This window comes from Chelonia mydas, chromosome 6 (genome assembly GCF_015237465.2).
Source record: "Chelonia mydas isolate rCheMyd1 chromosome 6, rCheMyd1.pri.v2, whole genome shotgun sequence".
Taxonomy (NCBI): Eukaryota; Metazoa; Chordata; order Testudines; family Cheloniidae; genus Chelonia; species Chelonia mydas.
Genome location: NC_051246.2, coordinates 8524520 through 8547672, shown reverse-complemented (window position 1 = coordinate 8547672; position 23153 = coordinate 8524520). Strand labels below are relative to the sequence as shown.

The 23153-nt window shown below is 46.4% G+C and overlaps 1 protein-coding gene across 1 annotated transcript in view; it reads right to left on the bottom strand.

Annotated features, from left to right (window-relative positions):
• LOC102932174 overlaps window positions 1-18241 on the bottom strand; it is a 48249-nt gene extending 30008 nt beyond the window's left edge. The window contains exons 1-4 of the mRNA XM_043548985.1: window positions 17690-18241; window positions 14634-14882; window positions 13485-13733; window positions 12013-12219 (exon numbers count right to left, since the gene is read on the bottom strand). Of these exons, the coding sequence (XP_043404920.1) occupies window positions 12013-12219; window positions 13485-13733; window positions 14634-14882; window positions 17690-17972 (988 nt within the window). The 5' untranslated portion in view covers window positions 17973-18241. The remainder of the gene's footprint in view (window positions 1-12012; window positions 12220-13484; window positions 13734-14633; window positions 14883-17689) is intronic.
• Between the last annotated feature and the right edge of the window lie 4912 nt (window positions 18242-23153).

The following is a 23153-nucleotide window of genomic DNA, read 5'->3' as shown; positions in this document are numbered from 1 at the left end:
ATCGAGGAAGTGGTGAGTAGGTCTGTGGTAGGGTGGATGGGTGTGGATAGAGGAGGCAGCGGAGACAGAGGAGGGAGAGGCCTAGGTTAGGAGAGAGAGAGAGAGAGAGAGAGTTTGAGAAGGAGGGGAACAAAGAGCTGGGAATGAGGCAGTGATCACTGGGGATGGGGAGGGAGAACCTGAAATAGTGCAGAGATACTAGGTGACTTTTGCTCTGTGAATATCTGAGAGGGACAGAAAAGATGGGTAAGGAGGGAGAGAACTACAGCAAAGGGAAAGACAGAATAAGGGGAATGAAGGGAGACAGGCAGAAAGAGGGAAGATACGGTTACTAACCTTGTTGTAACTGTTGTTCTTGGACATATGTTGCCCAAGTCCTTCCACTGTAGGTTTATGTGCATCCAGCACACAGCTGTCAGAAATTCTTCCCTCAGGGGTACCCCTCAGGAGAGCATGAGCACCCTGTGTAGTCTCACACCACTATGTGCAGTTCAAAGGGTGGAGTTGCCCCCAACCTCCCTCAGTTACTTCTTTCTGGAAAGATTCCTGTAGAGAGGGGAAGGAGGGCAGATCGTGGAATGGCCATGGGCAACACATCTCAAAGATCAACAGGTATGAGTCGGTTAGTAACCATTTCTTCTTCCTCAAGTGACAGTACATGTCCATTCCACTGTAGGTGACTTGCAAGCAGTTCAAACTGGATGTAAGCTCGGAGTCTACTTGAACAGGGATTGGAGAATCACACGGTCCAATCTGGCATCGTCCCTGGATTGCTGAGAGATGTCATAGGTAGAAACTTAAGTATGGACTTATAACCAAGCTTCCACCTTACAGATGTCCAAGATAGGCACATGAGTGAGAAAGGCTGCAGAAGCTGCATGAGACTGGGTGCTTGAGCTAATACCCTACTCAGGGGAGTCACATTAGCCAAATGGTAGCATGAAAAAATGCTAGCTGAAACCAAGGAAGAGATTAAATGGGAAGACATTGGATTGCCCTTCATTGTGTCTTCAACCGCAATGAACAGTTGCAAGGTTGATCTAAATGCCTTAGTTAGATCAAGATAAAAATCCAAAGCTCTTCCAATATCCAAATATTCCCCATCTTTATGTTTATGAGGCTTTAGAAAGAAAGCAGGTAAGTAAACTGCTTGATTAATATGAAAATTGGAAAGTACCTTAGTAAGGAACTTTGGTGATGGTAAAGGTAACTTTGTCTTTAGGGCAGTTCAGATATCAGAGCCCATAATTCCCCAACTCTCCTAGCTGAAATAATCACTATCAAACAGGCCACTTTAATTCAAAGGTTTAGCAGCAAACAGGACACCAGTGGCTCAAAGGGGGGATCCATCAGGTTTGCTAGTACTACGTTCAAGCCCCATGGGCAAATTGTGTCCTTTACCTGTGGATATGACCTGTCCAGACCTGTTGAAAACCTGATAGACGTTGGGTTGGAAAAAGTAGGAGGGTTTTACCCACAGCAGGGTGGAAAGCCAAGATAGCCGCTCGATGAACCCTGATGGAACTAACAGTCAACCTTGTTGTTTCAGGAACCAGATGGAGAATATTTTCCATTTTCCCAGGTAAGTTCTCCTAGTGAAAGGCTTTCTACTATTTAGAAGCACTTCCTGGACCTCTTTCGAGCAACATCTTTCCAAAGGCATCAAGTATGAAGCATCCAGGCAGTCAGGTGGATAGCATGCATCTTGGGGTGGAGGAGGTGCGCGTTGTCCTGGGAAATGACATCTGAATCCAGTGGGAGAGACAGTGGAGGTCTGACCGATAGGCTTAGCAGTGCTAAGAACCAGTGCTCCTGGGGCTATGCTCGGGCTATATGAATGAGATGAGTGTGGCCTCCTTTGAACAAAACTCTGGGCAAGAGTGGAATTGGAGGGAAGACAGACAGCAGGCTGTTTGGCCAGGGTAGCAGGAAGGCATCACTCAAGGAACCCAGGCTGCATCATGCTCAGGAACAAAACTGATAGCATCTTCTGTTGGCCCTTGTTGCAAACAGGTCCCCTTGGGGAATCCCCCATAGTTGAAAGATGGAACTGGCCATGTCTGGACAAAGTGACCACTCATGGTGCTCAGTGAATGACCTACTCAGCTGATCTACCAGTGTATTCTGCACCCCTACAAAGTAAGCAGCTCTCTGGTGAATGGAGCTGGTTACGCAAAACTCCCAAAGGAGAATTGCCTCTTGGCATAGTCAAGTGGACCAGGCACCTCCTGTTAGCACCAGTAGATTCCTTCTCTCGACTTGTAGAAGGAAGGCCAAGTAAGCTAGCCAGATAGTCCCTAATTCCCTGACATTTATATGAATTTTCAATCTTGGGTCAACCAAACACCTTGTGTTTAACGGGATGCAAACTGAGGTTCCCAACTCAGACCAGAGGCATCCATAACTAAGGTGAGGACTGGCTATGGCAGAGCAAAGGGGATTCCCACACAACCTTCTGGGGGGTCTGTCCACAAAATGTCCACTGGTATATGATCCACCATGTCTAAATGATGACAGACCAGTGGATGCTTGCCACCTCTGAAATTTCTTAAGGTGGAGCTTGGGGTTCTGTTTTATATAGTGCACGTTGCCATGTGACCCAGGAGCTAAAGGCAGTTTTGCACAGTGGTGACAGGATATGTCTGTAGATCTATAGCAATAGCTTGCAATGCTGGGAATCTCGAGGGTGGCGGGAAAGCCTTGGCCTTCGTTGAATCCAGGTCCGCTCCAGTGAATATTATTTTTTTGTACAGGATTCAGGATCAATTTCTCCAATTTGACTAGCAGCCCCAATGCATCAAAGATGGACTAGATAACAGCTACGCTCGACAGTACCTGAGACCTGGTCCAGCCTCTGAACAGCCAGTCATCCAAGTAAGGGAACACGTCTACTCAGGACCCTCACAGGAGCATCGCAAGGAGCTACTGACAGGCCAAAGGGTAGCAATGTGCATTAGTAGTGAGATCCACTCACCATGAACCTGAGGAACTTCTGCTGGCTTTCTTGATCACCACATAAAAGTATGTGTCCTTTAAGTTGAGGGCAGCACCCCAATCCTCTCAGTCTGGAGAAGGAAAAGTGACCATCCTGAATTTTATTTTCTTTAGGCACTGGTTTAGCTCTCTTAGATTTAAAATAGGTCTGAGACTCTCTTTTCAGTTTCAGAAAAAGGAAGTAACAGGAATTAAATTATTTCCCCCAAGCAACAGGGGAACTTCCTGCATGGATCCCACTGTGATGTTGGCAAACCAGAGGCTACTCATGACTGTTGTCAGTTGTTGCCTGCATGTGTGTTCTCTGTGTGTGCTGCACCGGCACTGGGCAGGTAGCCAGCATGGCTGACCTCGGTCAAACTGACCAGGAAGACCGCAGGCTCGGTTCAGTTGCAAACGCTCTTGGTCAGGTTTATTGTCAACAAAGCACGGTAACAACACCCTATAGATTCCACAGGGATATTAAAACACGTATGCCCATTACAATGGACCAGCTCAGTGAGTGGCAGGACTATCCTCTCCCCACTAGGCCAGACAAAGGATTAAGGACAGACATCCCAACTTTTATAGACTGAGACAAACAACCTCGGATATACAACTAGTCGGGGTGTCCTTGTGCTAGCGTGCTGGAATGTGTTTACATATTCAGTGTGTTTTAGGACTGCTAGCAGTATCAATGCCAAGTTCATGTACCAGACACTGAACTTGCAGGCGAGCATCTGTTTTTGACAGGGCCTGACCTTTGCTCGAGCATAACTTTTGCTGACTTTGGTTCAGGCTTCAGGTCTTGAACCAGCCCCATGCTTCAGGCTCTCTCTTTCTACTACAATGCTGAAGTCCCAGGCCTCACTGAACGCTTACAAATGCATAGCTGGAAGCCAGGCCAATTGACCTGTGTATTAGTATAGATCAAAATAATTGTTAAATGTATGTTAATGTGTATGGTGTCTAAGCTTTATAAAGTTAATGAGATTTTGCATGCATTGTTTTCACTTGCCTGCATTTTGTTAATATTTTGCATTGTAGATGACCCCCAATATCTAAATAACCCTCCCAATGTGAAAGAAGTCTTGTGTACTGCAAATGAAGGGTTCTTATCAGCAAGGCAATGCATCGTGGGCACTTCAAAGGGAGTGATCATTGTTTAGGGCATTCAAGTTCAAAGAGTCCAAAAGCATCCCTCTTTCACGGCCATCAAAGAAGAAACCGTGAGTTAGCTGTCCTGTCAGATTGTTCTAAGAGAACAAATATAAAATATGGATACAAAGGAAAATCCTTCATCTTTGCACTGCTTGAATTCTAACAGGGCAGAATAATTGAATGGGAAAGTAGAGGTCCCCAGAGCTATTCGGGGTAGCCCTGAGAGACTTTTGGGAAACTGGCCGATTACTACATCTCTGCTACCATTTGGAATAACATATTGTAACTGATCTGTACATAAATTTTCCCTGATTTAACATCTCAATCATTCTCCTCTCTTAGCTAATAAACCTTTAGTTAGTTTACTATAGAATTGGCTACCAGCATTGTCTATGGTATGAGAGCTCAGCCTGGGTGAGTGACTGGTCTCTTAGAACAGGGAGTAACCTGGCAACCATTGATCTTTACACAGTGTTCTGTATTCTTGACCCATTTTACCTTCTAATTTCATGTGTGCCCTCCTCGCCATCAGATTCACAGTTTTCTCAATGATCCTCTGCTTGCATCCCATCGTTTTCAATGTCTTTGCCTTCTTAGCTGTTGAGATTATCTGCGAGATAAACTCTTCGTAGTTGTCATCAATGTCCTTGTTGACCTTATAATCAAGGTACATTTCACTCACTTCCTGTGCGTATGCCTCTTCCTTGAAGTACCATTTTCGCTTCGTTTCTGGCTTCTCTTGATTCAGTCTTCGCAGGCATTGTCAACGCATAGTTTTGAGCGCAACATATGATGGTCTGAGCCTGTGCAAATGATTTGTTCTCCTATTGTTTCTACATCATTGAAGATTCTTCTGGTATCCATCAATACAAAATCAATCTGATTCAGTGTGACTCTATCTGGGCTTTTTAGCTGAAAAGAAGGAGAGTCTGAAGAAGGTAGAAAGAGAAACAGGTTATCCCAGCAGCACTGAAAGATGAAAACGGTGAAAGGACATCAGAAAGGAGCAAGATGAATTAAATATGTACAAAATTCTACAATGATCTCTATTCCTCGCATGTCAATGTCCAGCGTACACCGTCAAGGCTACAGAAGAAGTTCCCAACATTACATGGGATGAAATCAAATATGCAGTTCATAACATAAAGAGGGAAGAGCCCGGGAGTGGACAATGTTTAGCTGGAATATCTCAAAGCAGGGGAAGATACTCTCTTCAAAGCATTGTCGCAATGGTTCACCACCTACATCAATAGCCAGCGTGTTCCAGAGGCATGGAAGAAATCGAAAACAATACTATTGATGAAGAAAGGCGATCCAGAATAATTGAGCAACTATCATCCAGTGACACTCCTCTCACAAGTGTATAAGGTCTTCACCCATGTCATACTCAAATCAAATTAAGAAGGATCTTGAAATGCATGAAAGTAGAGAACAAGCTGGTTTCTGCTCAGGGTATTCGACAATTGATCTCATCCACTCCGTTCGGCAGCTCATCGAAAAATGCAAGGAATACAAAGTACCATTGTGTCTTGCATTTGTTGACTACAAAAAAACATTCGACTCAGTGGAGATTCACGCTGTACTCAACACGCTCAACGAAATCTGAATTGACCCTAAGTACATTGACCTGCTGGAAGAAATTAATCGCAGTTGTTTGACAGATATAACATTATTCAATGTCCTGTGCAGCACTATTATTATACATAGAGAACATAAGAACCTAAGAATGGCCATATTGGGTCTGACCAAAGGTCCATCTAGCCCAGTATCCTGTCTTTCGACAGTGGACAGTGCCAGGTGCCCCAGAGAGAATGAACAGAACACGTAATCATCAAGTGATCCATCCCCTGTCGCTCATTCCCAGCTTCTGGCAAACAGAAGCTAGGGGCACCATCCCTGCCCATCCTGGCTAATAGGCATTGATGGACTTATCCTCCATGAATTCATCTAATTCTTTTTTGATCACTGTTATAGTCTTGGCCTTCACAACATCCTCTGGCAAGGAGTTCCACAGGTTGACTGTGTGTTGTGTGAAGAAATACTTTCTTTTATTTGTCTTAAACCTGCTGCCTATTAATTTCATTTGGTGACCCCTAGTTCTTGTGTTATGAGAAATAGTAAACAACACTTCCTTGTCTACTTTCTCCACACCAGTCATGATTAGAGGAGTCAGAGAAGGTGACACAATTTCACTGAAGCTGTTTGCAGCAGTACTCTAGTCACTGTTCAAGAAGTTGACTTGGGAAGAAGGAATTAGAATTGAAAGAGAACAGTTAACACATCTTCTCTTTGCTGATGATTGTGTAATACTGGAAAAGGACACAGTAGAACTGAAGAACATATCGCAGCAACTGTAAACACTTTCACAGGATATCAGGTTGGAAGTGAACACATCGAAGATGAAGTGGATGCAGAATGAACATTGTGCAGCAGGAATCATCACTGTAAATGGGAAAGTAATTGAGGAGGTTGACAAATATATTTACCTGGGTCAGCAGCTGAATAAAGACAACTCATTCGAAGGGGAATGCAGTCGAAGGAGAAAGGTGGGGTACGCAAGTTTCAACAAAATAAAGACTTCTCTAAAGGATGATGAACTGCCCATGAAGAAAAGGAAACAACTGTTTAACTCCACTGTTCTGCCAGGAAAGCTATATGGAGTAGAAAGCTGATCAATGACAAAAGCGGAGGAAGAAAAATTCGCTGTTACCCAGAGAGCAATGGAAAGACGAATGTGTAAGATATCACTTCATGATCACATACCCATTGAGGAGATCAGAAGGCATACAGAGGTGACCAATGTAGTGCAGGCAATGTACGACACAAAGTGGAGATGGTCGACTCTTGTAGTCTGCAGGCAATACAATAGGTGGACAACCTGCATTATTGACTTGATCCCCAGAGAACACAATCGACCGCTGGGCAGACCGAAAATGCGCTGGGCTAATGACAAAACCCTTTGGCCAGAAATGGAAAGAATGTGACTGCAACAAAATGGAATGGTGTGATGTCGACTTGCGTTCGTGGAGGGACGGACAAGGACAAGCTGGACAAAGGTGACCCATTGATCACAAAGTCCAGCTCGTCTGGGGCAAGACAGATTGAAATATCTAAGGCGACTGTCTGTGACTCCATTATAAGACTACTGTAGTACTTTGGGAATTCACATTTGGTTCTGGGTTGGTGAGATCTAATTATAGAACATACAACCAGTTTGGAGTGTCTGCTCTCCTTTTGACAGTTTGCCCTGAGGTAGGCACTCTCGGTCATGAGCCCCACCAGATATCATGACACCCGTGTGAAGGAAAGCTTGCACTTCTTGCAGTAGAATGAAGTCACGAGGGTGGCCCCCAAAGAGGGACAGGGAAGGAAGGTAAGAAGTGGGGTAGAAACAAACTGAACAGTGTATCCTATTTCCACCTTTCTTAAGACCAATGACCTCTGGTGATGTGGCACCAAGCACATAGGAAGCAGGATAAATGATTGGCAAAAGGGAAGTAGAGGATGGTGCTCTGGGGACTGGTAGTCTGTCCTCAACCAACACATGAAAACAATTGTGTAGAAAAGCCAAATCAGTCTAGGTAAACTGGCCTCTGCAGATGGGGAGGGAGGAGTCAGATACCTCTTGTAAATTCTATCCCTCTTTCTCAACAGGTCTTGGGAATGAGGAATAAAAGATGGATATCAATGGATTCCTGCGAGCAAAACTGCTTTCTTTTTGTGGCAGCCATGTAGATATCAAGAGACTTAAGCGTCACTCTCAAATCCTTAAGGCTATGGAGCCTACTGTCCATTTTCTCTGAAGAGAGCAAAGGGCCTTCAAAAGGGAGGTCTTGAATAGTTTGCTCTAGCACTGGATGAAGACTGGAGGCCTGCAGCCAAAAACACCACAGCATGGTGATGGCAGCAGAAATGGCCCGAACTGCAAAGTCAGGCACATCTAGATTGGTTGCTGAGCCATTCAGGCAACTAATTTGCCCTCATCCACCACTGTAGTGAATTCTTGCCCAGCTTCTTTGCCTCTTTTCCTTTTGACATTGACACCTAGTGCCTCTGTCTCTGTCTCTCTCTCTCTCTCCCTCTCCCTCATTAGCAGCTATGACTATCAAGGAGCCTGGAGGGAGATGGTTATCAAAATGGTCAAAACCATGCAAGGGTATATAGTATCTCCTTTCCACTTTTTCACTGTATGGGGAAGGGAAGAGGGGGATCTTCCAAAGCACACTAATAGGTAGAGCTTCCTCTGTTTCCAGCCAGGGCAGATCCTGAGAGGGAATTTCCTCTTGTACAATACCAGGCTGGTATTGAAGGTGGGCAGAGTGTCCTTGGTGCAGATGCCCCCGAAACCTAGTCAAAGGCACGGTATGAAGAGTGTAGAGACTATCTAGATTGCAGAAGGAAACCCGAAGGGCTCCAAAAAGGCCACTGATATGGCACTGGGACCCAGTTATGCCTGAGCCATTGGTGCTTGTGAATCAGGCAACGTTGAGGCTCCATCCAGGACCATGGTGGGTAGGCAGCCACTGTGGGCTGCTGTACATGCTTGGGCTGGACAAAGCCAACCTGAGATCCCAAGGAAGGGCAGATCCCGTTGTTACTGGGGAGCTACGGACAGAGCTTTGAGATGGAGGTACAGGTGATATCCTGGTTGGTTTCCCTCTACCGTTCTGAGAGGCACATTAGCTGAAGACTCCGATGGTATTGCATGGCCAGTCAGAGCCGGAGTAGGAGAAATCAACATTGACACCTTACACACAGGAAATGGATGGGAGACCGGGACAGCCGGGGAAAGGGCACTGACAGGTTTAACAACTCCCAAGCTACAACAGGCACCTTGGGAGTTGACTGCACCAGGAAAAACTCTTGCTCCTGCAGTACCGGAAGTTGGGCTGATGAGGATGGGGCAAACACTTCAGAGGACAGTCTTGACAGGCCCATCTTAGGCTCTGGAGAAAATGACACCCCTTCACTCAAGGACTGTCCCAAGGAGTACCTCTTCTTCAAGCAAACCTCCATGCCCTTGTTTCGGCCGAGGATCTTGACCTCTGGGCCGAGGATCTTGAGCTCTCCGGTACTGAGTCCTTAGTAATCCTTAGTCCCACCCACATGCAACCTGCAGGGACAGGACACAATCTAATTCTTTATAGCAAAACATCCCCCTGGTGCCTTTTATCCAGATCAATGCCCAAGTGCTTTACCAGCTGTAGAGATGAGGTTCACGTGGCCTGCACCCAGGTGAGACACAGCTCTCAAGGTGGGAGGGGGAATTTGTGCCCTACCTGGGGATCCCCAGAGCCCACATGCCTTGAGGGATGTTCTCGGAGTAAGGCTACCCATGGGGAAGCATCGTCTGTCCCAGCACCTCCTGCTGGCTCTCCCCAGGCCCACATTGGTGTTGTTGGTTAAACTCAGACAAAGCCCCTGGCATTTCCCAAGGCCTGGCTAGAGACATGGGAGCTCAGCACCATGCGGCCATGATGCTGTTGCCCCCACATAGCTCCCCAATACAGAGGACAATGTGGAGGAAGAGAGAGGAGGGGATAAGGCAGTGGCATCTGTGATGTGCTGTCCTGTCCTCCAGTTCGCCCAGTGCCTTGGCTGCCCTTCCTCAGGAATGTAGCTTGGGCCTTGGAAGGATGAAACACGGGGTCCCGGTGCTTCACGGGGCCTAGCTAGAGCAAGCGAAAAAGAGCACAACCCCGAGGGCCTAGATCCCCCAATCCTATAGGCCAGTGCGAGTGACTTCTGCTAGGCTCTGTGCGGGACAGTGGGGAACAAGACCTTGCTGTGGGAGGGGAGACACTAGAGGGCACTGTCCCACGGGCCCTACCCTCGGATCCCGACACCTTTGTCATGGATTAACTCAGAGACACTGTTACAAGATACGCATCCCTGGGGAACTGGGACTAGAACTGGGTAAGACCATCTAGCCTGGGATCCCACCCGCTGCCTGCCACCCCAGATCGGACTCATGGGCCCAACTAGCCCAGTATCTGCTCTCCCCACACAACAACCCAGACCAGAACAATCGGCCACTGGTCAATCAGCGAAAAGGAATGCTACGCCATTGTGTACGCTCTGAAAAAGCTACGCCCATACGTTTGGGGACAACGTTTCCACCTGCAAACCGACCATGCTGCGCTGAAGTGGCTTCATACCGTCAAGGACAATAACAAAAACCTTCTTCAGTGGAGTTTAGCTCTCCAAGATTTTGATTTTGAAATACAACACATTTCAGGAGCTTCTAACAAAGTGGCTGATGCACTCTCCCATGAAAGTTTCCCAGAATCAACTGGTTAAAATCATCCTTGAAATGTGGAAAATATTGTTAGTTTTTATATAATCAGTACTATATGTAGAGGTGCATGTGTCTTATTAATTCTGTTTTCTCCTAGAGCTCCAGGATGAAATCACAGCCAGTGTGGAGCAGGCTGTCCAGCACCGTCTGTGATTTGGGGGGCGTGTCATAAACATACAGCTATGGGTAGCATAAAATCCCTCCTTTACCTGTAATGGGTTAAGAAGCTCAAATACTCTGGTTGGCACCTGACCAAAAGGACCAATAAGGAAAGAAGATACTTTCAAATCTGTGGGGGAAGGTTTTTGTTTGTGCTCTCTTTGTTGTTCTCTCTGGGACAGAGAGGGACCAGGGCAGGAAAAATACATCTTCTAAAGCCATATCTGAAATAAGCAGCTAAGATCACAAATTGTAAGTAATAGCAAGGAAATGCGTTAGGTTATCTTTTGTTTTACCTCGTGAATTTTCCCTATGCTAAGAGGGAGGTTTATTCCTGTTTTTTGTAACTTTAAAGTTTTGCAGAGAGGGGAATCCTCTGTGTTTTAAATCTTATTACCCTGTAAAATTACCTTCCATCCTGATTTTACAGAGGAGCTGCTTATACTTTTTCTTTATAATAAAGTTCTGTTTTTAAGAACCTGACTGGTTTTTAGTGTCCTACAAACCCCAAGGTCTGGTCTGTGCTCACCTTGTTTACCTATTTGGTTGGTATATTATTCTCAAGCCTCCCCAGGAAAGGGGGTGAAGGGGCTTGGGGGGATATTTTGGGGAAACAGGAACTCCAAGTGGTCCTTTTCCTGAATCTTTGTCTAACTCACTTGGTGGTGGCAGCGATACCGTCCAAGGACAAGGAAGAATTTGTGCCTTGGGGAAGTTTTTAACCTAAGCTTGTAGAAATAAGCTCAGGGAGTCTTTCATGAGGGACCCCACATCTGTACCCTAGAGTTCAGAGTGGGGAGGGAACCCTGACACATCCACTTGCTTTAAACCTAGTGCTGAAATGCAGCCACTTCTGGGATGGGACGTGGCAGCTGGCAAACAGCCTCACGGAGACACTGCAGAACAAGGAATTGGGGACAGAGAGTGAAAGCCAATCATGAAGTGACTAAGCTTTCAGGCCGAGCACAACCCTCATTAGTTCTGTGGAACTGCGGTTGCGAATAAAGAGCAAATACAGTGGCCCCATCAGTATAGTGAGGACAGAAGCTGCTGAACAGAGTTTCCTGCTGTCCCTGGACCTTGAGCGCAGCCCCATCTGCTTGCCCTGCGCAGGCTCTTTCCAGCAGAGGACAGGGCTCTGTGCCCTGGAGCTGTGGTGAAGGGCTTGATGGAGTCTCGGGCTCTTTTCAGAGTCACTATGGCCAGTGAAGAGTTAAAGCTACTGGGCGATTTATAGCCCACCTGCAGCTCCTGCCCTGGCGCTACCCTGCTGCTTTAAAATCTGCGTGCAGGCCCCTGTACCACAGTGATGGCTGAGGTATAAAAACCCGGAGAGCAGAGCTAGTGATCCTGTCGGGAGGGGCTTGGGGTGCAGCCCTCTGGGAGTGCAGGGGGAAGTTATGGCCCATATTTGATTTTACCCTCTAACTCTTCACTGAGGCTTTTGTTTGCTGCCTTCAGCACCGGGTAGGGTCGGTTCTGGTGCCACGTACAACAGCTCCTCATCGGTTCACCTTGCTTCTGCAGTTCATGTTGCAGCTTGACCCTATGAAGCACATCTAGGACTGCGTCAACGGAGGAGGTGCGTTGAATCAGCTGCTCCCGGTGCCGATCCACAAAATGTTCCCCTGAGCAGAGGGACATAAAAACACCCCACTGAAACATGGGGTTTGGGTGCCAGGCTCTTTCAGCTTGTTCCTAGTGTTGTTGAGACAGAGCCCTGAGCTGGGGTTGGGGCAAAGCTGCCCTGCCCCAAGGGGAGCTCCTGGACAATCTGTGCCTCGAGGTGGAGGGGGGGCTGAATTCCTGAATTCCTGGTCAGCCAGGGCCAGGGTGCACAAAAAGGAATCGGGACAGGAAGTGAAAGTGAATCATGAATCTACTGTTGTGGAACTGCAGTTGGGAATAAAGAGCAAATACAGTGGCCCATTGGTACGGTGAGAGAAGAAGGACCTTTGGCTGCAATGGGCCAATACACATTTCAAAGGGTTTGTCCAGATGGCCAGTCAGTGTGTGGCAAACAGGCATAAACCTACATCACACTAGCCTGCAACTCTCTAACATAGAGGTTCCCAAAATTTTTAAGATGAACCCCTTTCTGGAGATTCATGTCACATGCATGCCCCCCTTTTTCTAAGGGGAGAGGGGTGCCCTGTACCCACAAGGGGTGTCTGGTACCTGCCAGGGGTGGGTACTCACCATGTGGCAGTTGAGGAAGCCTTCTGCTCCCTGCAGTGGTAGGGTGGCCTTGGATGCCTGGACCCAGATCCCTGCCTGTCCCCCCACCCAGCACTCTGTGCATGGGAAACAAACAGGGCTGAGCTGAAAGGCCAGGTTCAGGAGGGGAGCAGACAGCTGCACCCACTGAGTACTGGCCCCTTGTGGAACAGAGTTCCCTGCTGTCCCCGGCCCTTGAGCGCAGCCCCATCTGCTTGCCCTGCGCAGGCTCTTTCCAGCAGAGGACAGGGCTCTGTGCCCTGGATCTCCAGTGAAGGGCCGGGGTCGGCAAGGGGCTCTGGTGGCAGGACAGTCACTAGTCCTCTGGTGCCGCTTTCCACTTGCAGAGTCCCTGGTGGCCTCCCCAGAAGAGAAGGGTAACTGCAGCTGCTACGGCAGGGCCAATGCCTGCCCCTCCCCTGTTGGGTTCTCAGGGTGGCCAGCGCTGGACGAGGAGGCTGCCGGGAGCAGAAATAGGTGCGGTAATGGCAGATGTTGACACCAACCCACAGGCTCGGTGGCCCGCTGGAGTGAGTCAGTGTGGGGCTGGCATCTGCCACCTGGTGTGGCCACTCACCCCCTGAATATTCCTTCACGCCCTCCCAAGGTGGGGGGGGGGGAATGTGCCCCACAGTCTGAAAACTCTGCCCTGAGGAAAGAGATTATAGTTATCTACCTTCAAGCTCAGCAACAAGATCTCTGTTTGTTATCCACAGCACCAGGTGGAGCTGGTCCTTGTGCTCCCTCCCCCAGCTCGGCACCAGCTCGTACAGCTTCTGCATTTGCTCCACATTGGATCTCCCGGTGCTGATGCTCTGGTATTGCTCAGGGGTTAGCGTGTGCCCCCGAAGTAGCTTCAGGACTCTGTCCACTTCTGGGACTTGCTGGATCAGCTGCTCTCGGTGCCGGTCAACAAAGTGTCCCCCTGGAGAGAGACATTTTGTTAAAATAAATGGCAATTGCTGATTTTAGTGCTCCACAGAGAAGTGGGGGGCATGCGGGGCCATGGCTCCACCTCCTCCCTGCCCCTGAAAACCTCTCCCAGGGTGAATTGTCCCCCAGAGTCACACAGAGAGTGATTCTGTGATTCCCTATCCCTGGGCGGGCCCTTCCCCTCTCTCTGGGACCAAGGGTTCCTTCTCTCCCCTCAACTCCTTCTTCACCACAAGGAATCCAGACCCTGAAAGAGACATGAGCAGGGATGGGGGGAAATGTCACTTACCCAACAAAGAAGGTAGGAGGTCCGAGTTAGAGAGGAGGGGGAAGGTAAATACAACCCCACCACTTACTCTAGACACCACCCACCACTGCCTGATTTAATTCACACCCCGGCTCTCTTTGGTTAAAGAGATTGGATCTGAGGTTTTGGTCTGGACCAAACTTCACCCCCTCCCATATTCTGGAGGGGTTAGAATCTGACTGAGTGTTACAAATAGCCCCAACCCACATAACAAGCCAAAGCAACCCCCAGGGGCCCAGTCCCCCAATCAGGAGTGCGTGTGTAGTTCCCATGGGTGGGAAGGGGAGCTGCCTGCTGAACTGAGCAATGTGCAGCCCAGCTCTGCACTGCGCACCCAGAGACGGCTCTGTCTGGAATGGACCCGACAGCACCAAATAATCTCAGCCCGGGGGCAAACGCTGCCACAGGCTCACAGCACATTATAGTGTCATGGGGGTGGTGTAATAATCCGTGCCCAGCTCTGATGCTGCAGTGATGGGCACAGGATAAACAGCCAGTGACATGATCTAGTGTCGCCCTTGGGATGGGATCAGGGTTCATGATGGGAAGCATGCAGAGCTGATTTCCCTGATGTCATTTATTTACCCTCCAGCTCTTCAACCAGGTCTTTGTTTGTTTCCTTCAGCACCCAGTAGAGCTGGTCCTTCTGCCATTTGTCCCATCTCAGCACCAGCTCGTACAGCTTCTGCATCTTCTCCTGGCTGGTTTTCTCAGCTCTGCTTGTCTGGTATTGCTGATCATACATGAAACCTTTTCTCAGGTAAAGAAGGTCCTTCGGCAGCTTTTGGTGCCACTCGAAAACCTCTTTCTCTGAGGAGTCATTAAAAATAAATCCTGAATTAATGATTTTAGGGAACATGTGTTACGTGGCACAGGGCAATGTGTGGGGTAGTCACATCCTCCCAACTTATCACCCCTTCCCCCCCAACTCTGCCTCCTCTGTGGCTGGGGAGGAAACAATTAAAAGACTTTTTCCTCTAAAGCATCCTCCTCCTGTTGTGAATCCCCACTTAATGCTCACCTGGACCAAACCATTGTCTGTTTCCCTCCCCCCACTGCTGGTGCTGGTTCTTGGGATGCGGCAGGCATCAGATCCTGTAGGGGAGGAGGAAGACCAGAGGCTGCAGCGCTGCCTCCTCCTGGTGGGTAGGCACAAGGCAGAGAGGAGACACATATACACACAAACACACACAGAATTAGGCAGACATGCACACTTTTAAGGGGGCCTTTCAGCAGTGAGGGAAGTCCCCTGTGGATCCTTGTTTCTCTTTGTGCCCCTGTCTAGCTTCCAGTGCAAACATGACTCCTCTGGTTCCCGGACCATCCCCACCCTCACCGTTTTTTGGTTGCTTTTGCTGCTGTTTAGCTAGAGACCTGAGCAGAGTTTGGGGGTGGCTCATGCATTGAGGAGTCACCGTGATTCCCCCAGCTCCTGAGCACATAGAGGGACATGTCTGTGTTGAGGGTGAGATGTGTGTGGCATTTGGTTGAGGAGGGCGGTAGGAATGAGGGGGGATTGAGGAAGTGGTGTGTAGGTATTTGGTAGGGTGAATAGATGGGGATAGAGGGGTGAGTGGAGAGAGAGGGAAAGATCAAGGTTGGATGGGAACAAAGGGCTGGGAATGAGGGATTCATTACTGGGGATGGGGAGAGAGAATCTGATAGTGCCAAGATACTAAGTGATTTGTGCTCTGCCAACACCTAAAAGAGACAGAAAAGATGGGGCAGGAGGGAGAGAACATAGCACAGGGAAAGACAGAATAAGGGGAATGAAGAGAGAGAGGCAGAAAGATGGAAGGTTACTAACCTTCTCATAACTGTTGTTCTTGGAGGTGTGTTGCACACGTCCATTCCACTGTACGTTTATGTGCACCCAGCTGTCAAAGATTCTTTCCCTCAGCGGTACCTGTCGGGACAGCGCGAGCACCCTCTGCGGCCTCACACCGCTATGTGCAGGTACAAAGGGTGGAGCCACCCCCGACTCCCTCAGTTACTTCTTCCCAGAGAGATGAGTGTAGAGAGAGGAAGGAGAGCAGGTTGTGGAATGGCCACGGGCAACACACCTCAAAGAGCAACATTTCTTCTTCTTCTGCACATGCCCATGCCACTACGTGTGGCTCACAAGCAGTTCAAACTGGAGGTGGGCTCGGACTCTACTTGAACAGGGACTGGAGAATCACACAACTAATTCTGGCCTCGTCCCTGGACTGCTGAGAGATGGTATAATGAGAGAGAATGTATGGACGAATGACCAAGCTGCCACCTTACAGATGCCCAAGCATGAGCGAGAAAGGCTGCAGAAGATGCACGAGTCCTGGTTGCCTGAGCTAATACCCTACTCAGGGGAGTCACATTAGCCACGTGATAGCATGAACAAATGCAAGCTGAAATCGAAGAAGAGATTCTTTGCGAGAACACTGGACTGCCCTTCACTTTATCTGCAACCACAGTGTACAGTTGCAAGGTAGATCTTAATGGCTTAGTTAGATCAAGATAAAACGAAAAAGCTCTTCCAATATCCAAATGTGGAAGTTTTCCTCATTTTTATGTTTATGAGCTTTAGAAAGGAAGTAGGTTAAGTAAATTGCTTGATGAAAATTGGAACCACCTTAGTAAGGAATTTTGGGTGAGGGTGAAGGTAAACTTTGTCTTTATGGAAAAGCATGTAGACAGCACTCTGTGTAGGTCTTTTCAGGAGACAATCGTTGAAAAGTTTCCCTGACCAAACTCCCTCCTCTTCTAACTCTCTCCAGGCAGAACTCCACCAGCCACGATCAAAACTTACTTTACGAGGGATCTGTCAATACTTTAATTCAACCTGTTAAGATTGCAAATGTTCACAAAAAGGAGAAATTTGCATTTGGCACTTCACCCACCCAGTTTTTGAGAGGGTGGTAGGTAAACCAGGAAGGTTTGGGAGCCGTTACTCTAGCTCAGTGGTGCACAAACTTTTCCAGTCACACTCCCCCCCTTAACATTCACAGAATTTGCCACACACACACACACCCCCGCATTACTTGTAAACTGAAATAATCCCTTATTTGTGTCACTGCTGGCAGCCCCACCTAGGTCTGAAGGCAGTTCCCAGACAGCAGCGGCTGCTGGTTGGGGCGTCCATCTTGTTTGCAGCCCTATTGGGATATTCTTTTAGTCCCGCCCCACAATACCCACTCCAGTTTTATCCCACTCCCGCTATTATGGCAGTAGGTCCTGTGGGACCCATGGGATCCCAGTTTCTTTGTGCCCTCCCTCCCCCAGAACCTCCTTTGCTGAAAGGGCATCCCCACACACACTCACAGTTTGTGCACCATTGCTCTAGCTAATGAGAGAGACAAGGTGGGTGAGTTAATATCTTTTATTGGACCAAATTCTGCTGCCAACTAAGTGAGACAAGCTTTCAAGCTCCGCAGAGCTGTGGGCTGAAGAAGAGCTCCAGGTAGCTCAAAAGCTGGTCTCTGTCATCAAAAGAAGTTGGTCCAATAAAAGATATTACCTCACCCCCACCCTTGTGTCTCTAATACCCTGGCACCAACAGGGTGACAATAGCACTGCAAACAGCTCTAGCTAATATCCCACCTGTAACAGGGAGGCTGCAGGGAAAGAGACAGATGGGGGGCCAGTCTCCCTAGCTCATTCCTTACCATTTCTCATGTCATCAATGAGTCTCTCGATTCTCTTTGCTAGGGCTCCTTGGTCAATGGCTCTCAGCACCTCTGCAGCCACCTCCGCCCCATAGTCCGTCCCATAGAAGAGGAGGAGCAGGTCCGTGAGGGCTGGGGGATCCGCATTTCTTAGGCTCCCAGAGGAGAGATGTTGGTATCCCTCCTTTGGCTGGATTTCACTCAGTTTGTCCTTGAATCGCTGCAGCTCCCCCTCTCCCAGCTTTTCCAGGGTCTCCAGCAGTTCTCTCCCGGCACTCTCCATGCTGCCAGGGCCACTTGAGGTGGCTCATCAAAGAGACAGGAACTGCAGAGACAAAGAAGGGCTGTTTTCAGAGTAACAGCCGTGTTAGTCTGTATTCGCAAAAAGAAAAGGAGGACTTGTGGCACCTTAGAGACTAACCAATTTATTTGAGCATAAGCTTTCGTGAGCTACAGCTCACTTCATCGGATGCATACTGTGGAAAGTATAGAAGGGCTGTTGCATCCGAGACAGAAACCAGCAGCAGGAAATTACTCATTGCTCGGCTCCCTTCTTGGTTTGCTTGAGTGGCCTGAGCATGCCCAGCAACAGCTGCAAACTTCAGGAAATTGCTACTTAAGGGCTTGTCTACGCTTACATTTTATAGCTCTCTAACTTGCTGGCTCAGGGGTGTGAAAAATCATGCCCCTGAGCGCAGCAAGTAAGAGCGCTTTAAAGCGCTCGTGTGGACAGGCTCCGAGCGCTAGGAGCCACGCTGCCCGCGCCTGGAGACAGTCCCCTCGTGGAGGTGGATTACCAGGGGCGCTGGGAGAGCTCTGTGTAGACAGTGTAGCCAGGGGACTCCGCATGCACATGGGAGCTGAGCAGGCTCAGTAACATTTGCTAAAGGCACTACCCTTCACCCTGCCTTCATTTGGCATGAGACTCTGCAGACTGCTTTTTACAGGGGTTAAAAAAGGGCAAAGGGAGCAAATCGGGGGGGGGGGGCAGGGTCTGAGCAGGGGGCAGGAATTCACTGGCTGGGGGGGTCAAGCAGCTGGAGGCAGGGTTAGGATAGTAGCTGAAGGCAAAATCAGGGATGGGGGGGAAGGAGCCAGGGTTAAGCCAAGGGTTGGGCACTGCCAGATGGTGACAGAGGGAAAAACCGGCACAGGCAGGGGCAGAGGGGGTAACAGTTACCCCAGTGGACTGAGACACCAGTGTTTGCAAAAGTGGGAGGAGGGGCAGAGTGGCTTTTTTTATTTCTCCTCAGACAGTACTTCTCAGCATGGGCTTTCCAGGGCTCGGTTCTTAAAGGCACAAATAAGAGGAGTAACACATATCCTGAAGGAATGACTAAAGCAGGCAGACTTAACCTGTGTCGATTTGCTGCAAACTTTTCTTTGGAAGGTGAGCAATTCTTTTCCTCATGTAATAAAGACACACAACACAAAGGAATCTTCAGCCTATACATGATGGTCCTGATCCTCCAACACTGGGATTATTTGAAGTGATAAATTTACCTTCACTGGGACCAGGATTAGGATCCCAATTTTCTTCACATTTCCAAGAAAGTCTCCTTTGCCTACATATGTAGGCACTGTAACAATGTATTTCTCAGTTACCTGACAAAAGCCAATGAAATGTAAATATTACGGAAAAAACCTAAAATGTATCTTTATTTCTCAAGTACGTTATCCAGTGTATCCGACAAACAACAGTCCATATATGTTCATTGAGCAATGACTTGTAGTTTAATTTTTTTTCCAACATCCACTCATACTGTAGTCAGATATTGAAACCCCCGCCCGCTTTACCAAAGGCAGGATGACCCATTCTGTATTCAGACATCTTTCATATGCATATGCCTTATAATGAATCTATGACTTTGAAAATATCTGATCATTGCTTAAGTGCTGCACTTGATGCCTCCCCATCTTCCCTGGTTATCAGAGGGGACACTTTTCCATTCTGCCAAAGGAAGAAAGGTTGTCCTGCGCACCATGAAACAAGCCCTAGAACTCTTTGAACAGTATCATGACAGTCCATGGGGTGGACATCAAGGAACAGTCAAAATGACAATGGCCCTGAGCACAAGATACTATTGGCCTGGGATGACAAAAGCCATCGCCAGTTGGGTCTGTACAGTAATAAAACTAAATCCTGCAATATGTAATTTACATTTTAAATGCAAATTTTACATTTACATTGCAAAGAACAATAATTATACATTTGCTGTAAAATGTACAATCCCTTCCCTTGAAGTAATATTTTCATGCAAGAATCTTAATGTCACCTTATTATGCCATCTAAACTAGGATTCATGATGTCTGCATTGCCAGAAAGTGAGAAAGGAATTAAATCTGGATACCACCTTGACAAGCATAAAGATGAATTTTGGACTCTGAGACATCTACTAAATTTCTTCAGAAATTTCTTTTACCTTCCTTCCAGTGTCAAAGCATTAGGAATGTTCTTTGTGTGGATTGCATATACATGATGTCAAATCTCATTCACTTCCTTTAAAAACTTAAGAAATCTTATAAAGAGACAGTCAAAGATAATTTTGGTTTCAGAGTAGCAGCCGTGTTAGTCTGTATTCGCAAAAAGAAAAGGAGGACTTGTGGCACAATTGGAGAGGAAGATGTCTGTATCTGTACAAGTGTTTTCATGCAGTTGATAGATTTCCACTCCATACGGCTAAACGCAGTGTACTCCACAAGCACTCCTTTTCTTTTCTCAAAGATAATTGTTTATCATTATCCATTTTTATCATTGCTACATAATGCGGCCTTTAATTTGCAATGAATGCAATGCATGTGAGTGGCACAGCGGAGTGCAACAGTGAACTCTATTGCTCCTTGCAGTGGCATATTTCTGCAGGTTTGTTATTGTTTCATTTTTCTTACAAGTATTCCTGTATTACTTTTTGTTGACTTTGTTTATTTCTTTTTGTTCTGTTTTTAAAAATGGAAATTAGATTCTGATAGTGTGTTCGCGGAAACCACATCAGTGTTCAGAATGCTTACTACTTATGGGCTTATTGAGAATATGAAATAAGAGAAATCCAAAGTATGACTCCAACCAACTCTCTTGCATACAGGTCAGTCGGGCCTTTGAATTAGTGGGAATGGATTTAATGGGGCCATTACCACAATGAAGAAGGGATACCAGTATATACTGACAGCCACAGACTCTCTTACAAGATGGGTTGAAGTATTTCCACTTCTAAATAAGTCAGCATCTGTGATGGCAAACGAAATATACAAAATTATAATGCGATTTGGATGTCCACAGTGTATACTGACAGATCGTGGGTCAGAATTCAATAATGAGGTAAATACTTATTTCTGAGGTTGTTTTTGACTATATCTTCAACCACACTTTCAGGTCACAGATAGTTGACAGCAGGGTGGATTTGATTTAAATCACTAGTCAGGAAAACTTGATTTAATCATGGATTTCTACATAAAAGTGCATTCTTGTTGGTTGTTATAACCTTAATACATATTCTTCACAACTCAGAGATAGGTGTAGGTTTCATTTTTAGAAGGTACATGCTATACATTTTTAAAGTGATTTATTCTGAAAACTTTTCAGATTAGTTTTACAGCTATGTGAGAAAATGAATGATTGTGTGGTTATTTCATTTACCAAAGGTAATTGAAGCAGATATTTATGAAGTCACTGGGAGGTGAACTATCTCCAATTCAACAGGTAAATCATTAATATTTGGAGGATTTTCTTGCCATGCTGTATTAGGAGGAGAACATCACCAGACAGACATTTAAATTGTTTTATTTAACTAAAACAACAACGTTATTTATTCTGGATTTTTTTCTTCAACAGCAGACATATAATATTTTAACAAAACAAGCATATGAATTTTTGAATTTAGTTTAACATTCAAAGGTTCTTTTTTAAATCAGGTTTGTTTTTGTTAAAATTGTTTTTAACTAAAATAGTTAAATGAAATATTTTTAAAAAAAAATTTAATCCATGATGTCAGCCAGGTCAACATGAGAAACGTAAACTAGTGGCTTCTGCAAGCTAAATCAGTTGTCTTCATCTTCATTTTCCTGTTTGTTCATAATCTGGAAAAGAAAAACAAGCTTTCCAGCTTTTTCAGGTCCCAAACGATTTCTCAGTTTGGAATGAATTAGTCTAAAGGAAGAAAATATTCTTTCTACACTGGCAGAAGAAGCTACTGCTGTTAAAAGTGAGATGATCACTTCAACAGTCTCTGAATCCAAGTGCTTAAGTGACTTCCATCAGTTCACTGGGGTGACTTTCTTTAAAACATCATCAGCAAACATATATTTGTTGAATGGTTCACCCTTAGCTCTGAAGTTTATTATAATTGGCATTATGGAGGGATGATTGCTGGATGTCCATGTCATCACCAACTCCTCTTCCTCAGCAGTTAAGGTTTGACCCTGGTACCGAGTATTGAGAGTATTTCCAAGAAAATGAACTGGAGATAGTGCTTGTCCCATTCATTTTTTAATGCTTGTAATTTAACTCTGTCATTGCATATTTCTCTTTTTACGATCTCACTCAGTTCCTTCCAAATTTCAACAGTGTCAGCAATAAAACAGCTGTTTCCCTGCATTTTGTTCAAGGCTACGGAAATAGGCTTCAGGGCACTCAGCATGTGTCCAACATTTCTCTTGAGCCCAATGTTGAGAACATTGGCTGTGACGGTGCCATCTATTTTTTCATGATTTTATTCACAAACTGTCATCAGATTAGGCCAGTTCTTGATCTAGTGCTCAAAACAGTCCACTACTGAGTTCCATTGCATGCCTTGTGGGAGTGTTAGCTTGGTTCCTCCCACTTTTTTCAGAGCTGCTGCTGCAAAGTGGTTCTTACAGAAGTATTTTGCAATTTCAACAACATTAGCCTGTATTTCTGGAACACTGAAGTTTTTGGCTAAGAGGTGCATCAAATGAGCACTGCAACTGTACATTATTAGCTTGGGACTCTCTTCACTCTCTTCAGGTAATTTCTTCTCATCTTGGATACATCTGCACCATTGTCTGTGACCAAGCTGCACACTAGACATTTGAATTTTTTTCCCACAGTTTGTTATAGCTTTTACTGCTACTTCTTGTAAGTATTCTGCTGTGTGTGCATTTCCTGATGTATCAGTTGTTTCTGTAAGGAAGACGTTCCCATCTTCTGTTGTCGCACAAGCACGTACAACAGGATCATTGTGGACATTGCTCCACCCATCATGACTCAGATTAACAATTTTACCCTCTAAAGCTTTTGCACACTGCTCAATTTCTCTTTCATACACTTTAATTAAAAATAAATATTGTCAGACATATAGATGAACATAATTTGTTGAGAAAGAGTCAGCATGGTTTTAGTAAATGGAAATCATGCCTCACCAATCTACCAGAATTCTTCGAGGGAGTCAACAAGCATGTGGACCAAGGGGATCCAGTGGATATAGTGTACTTAGATTTTCAGAAAGCC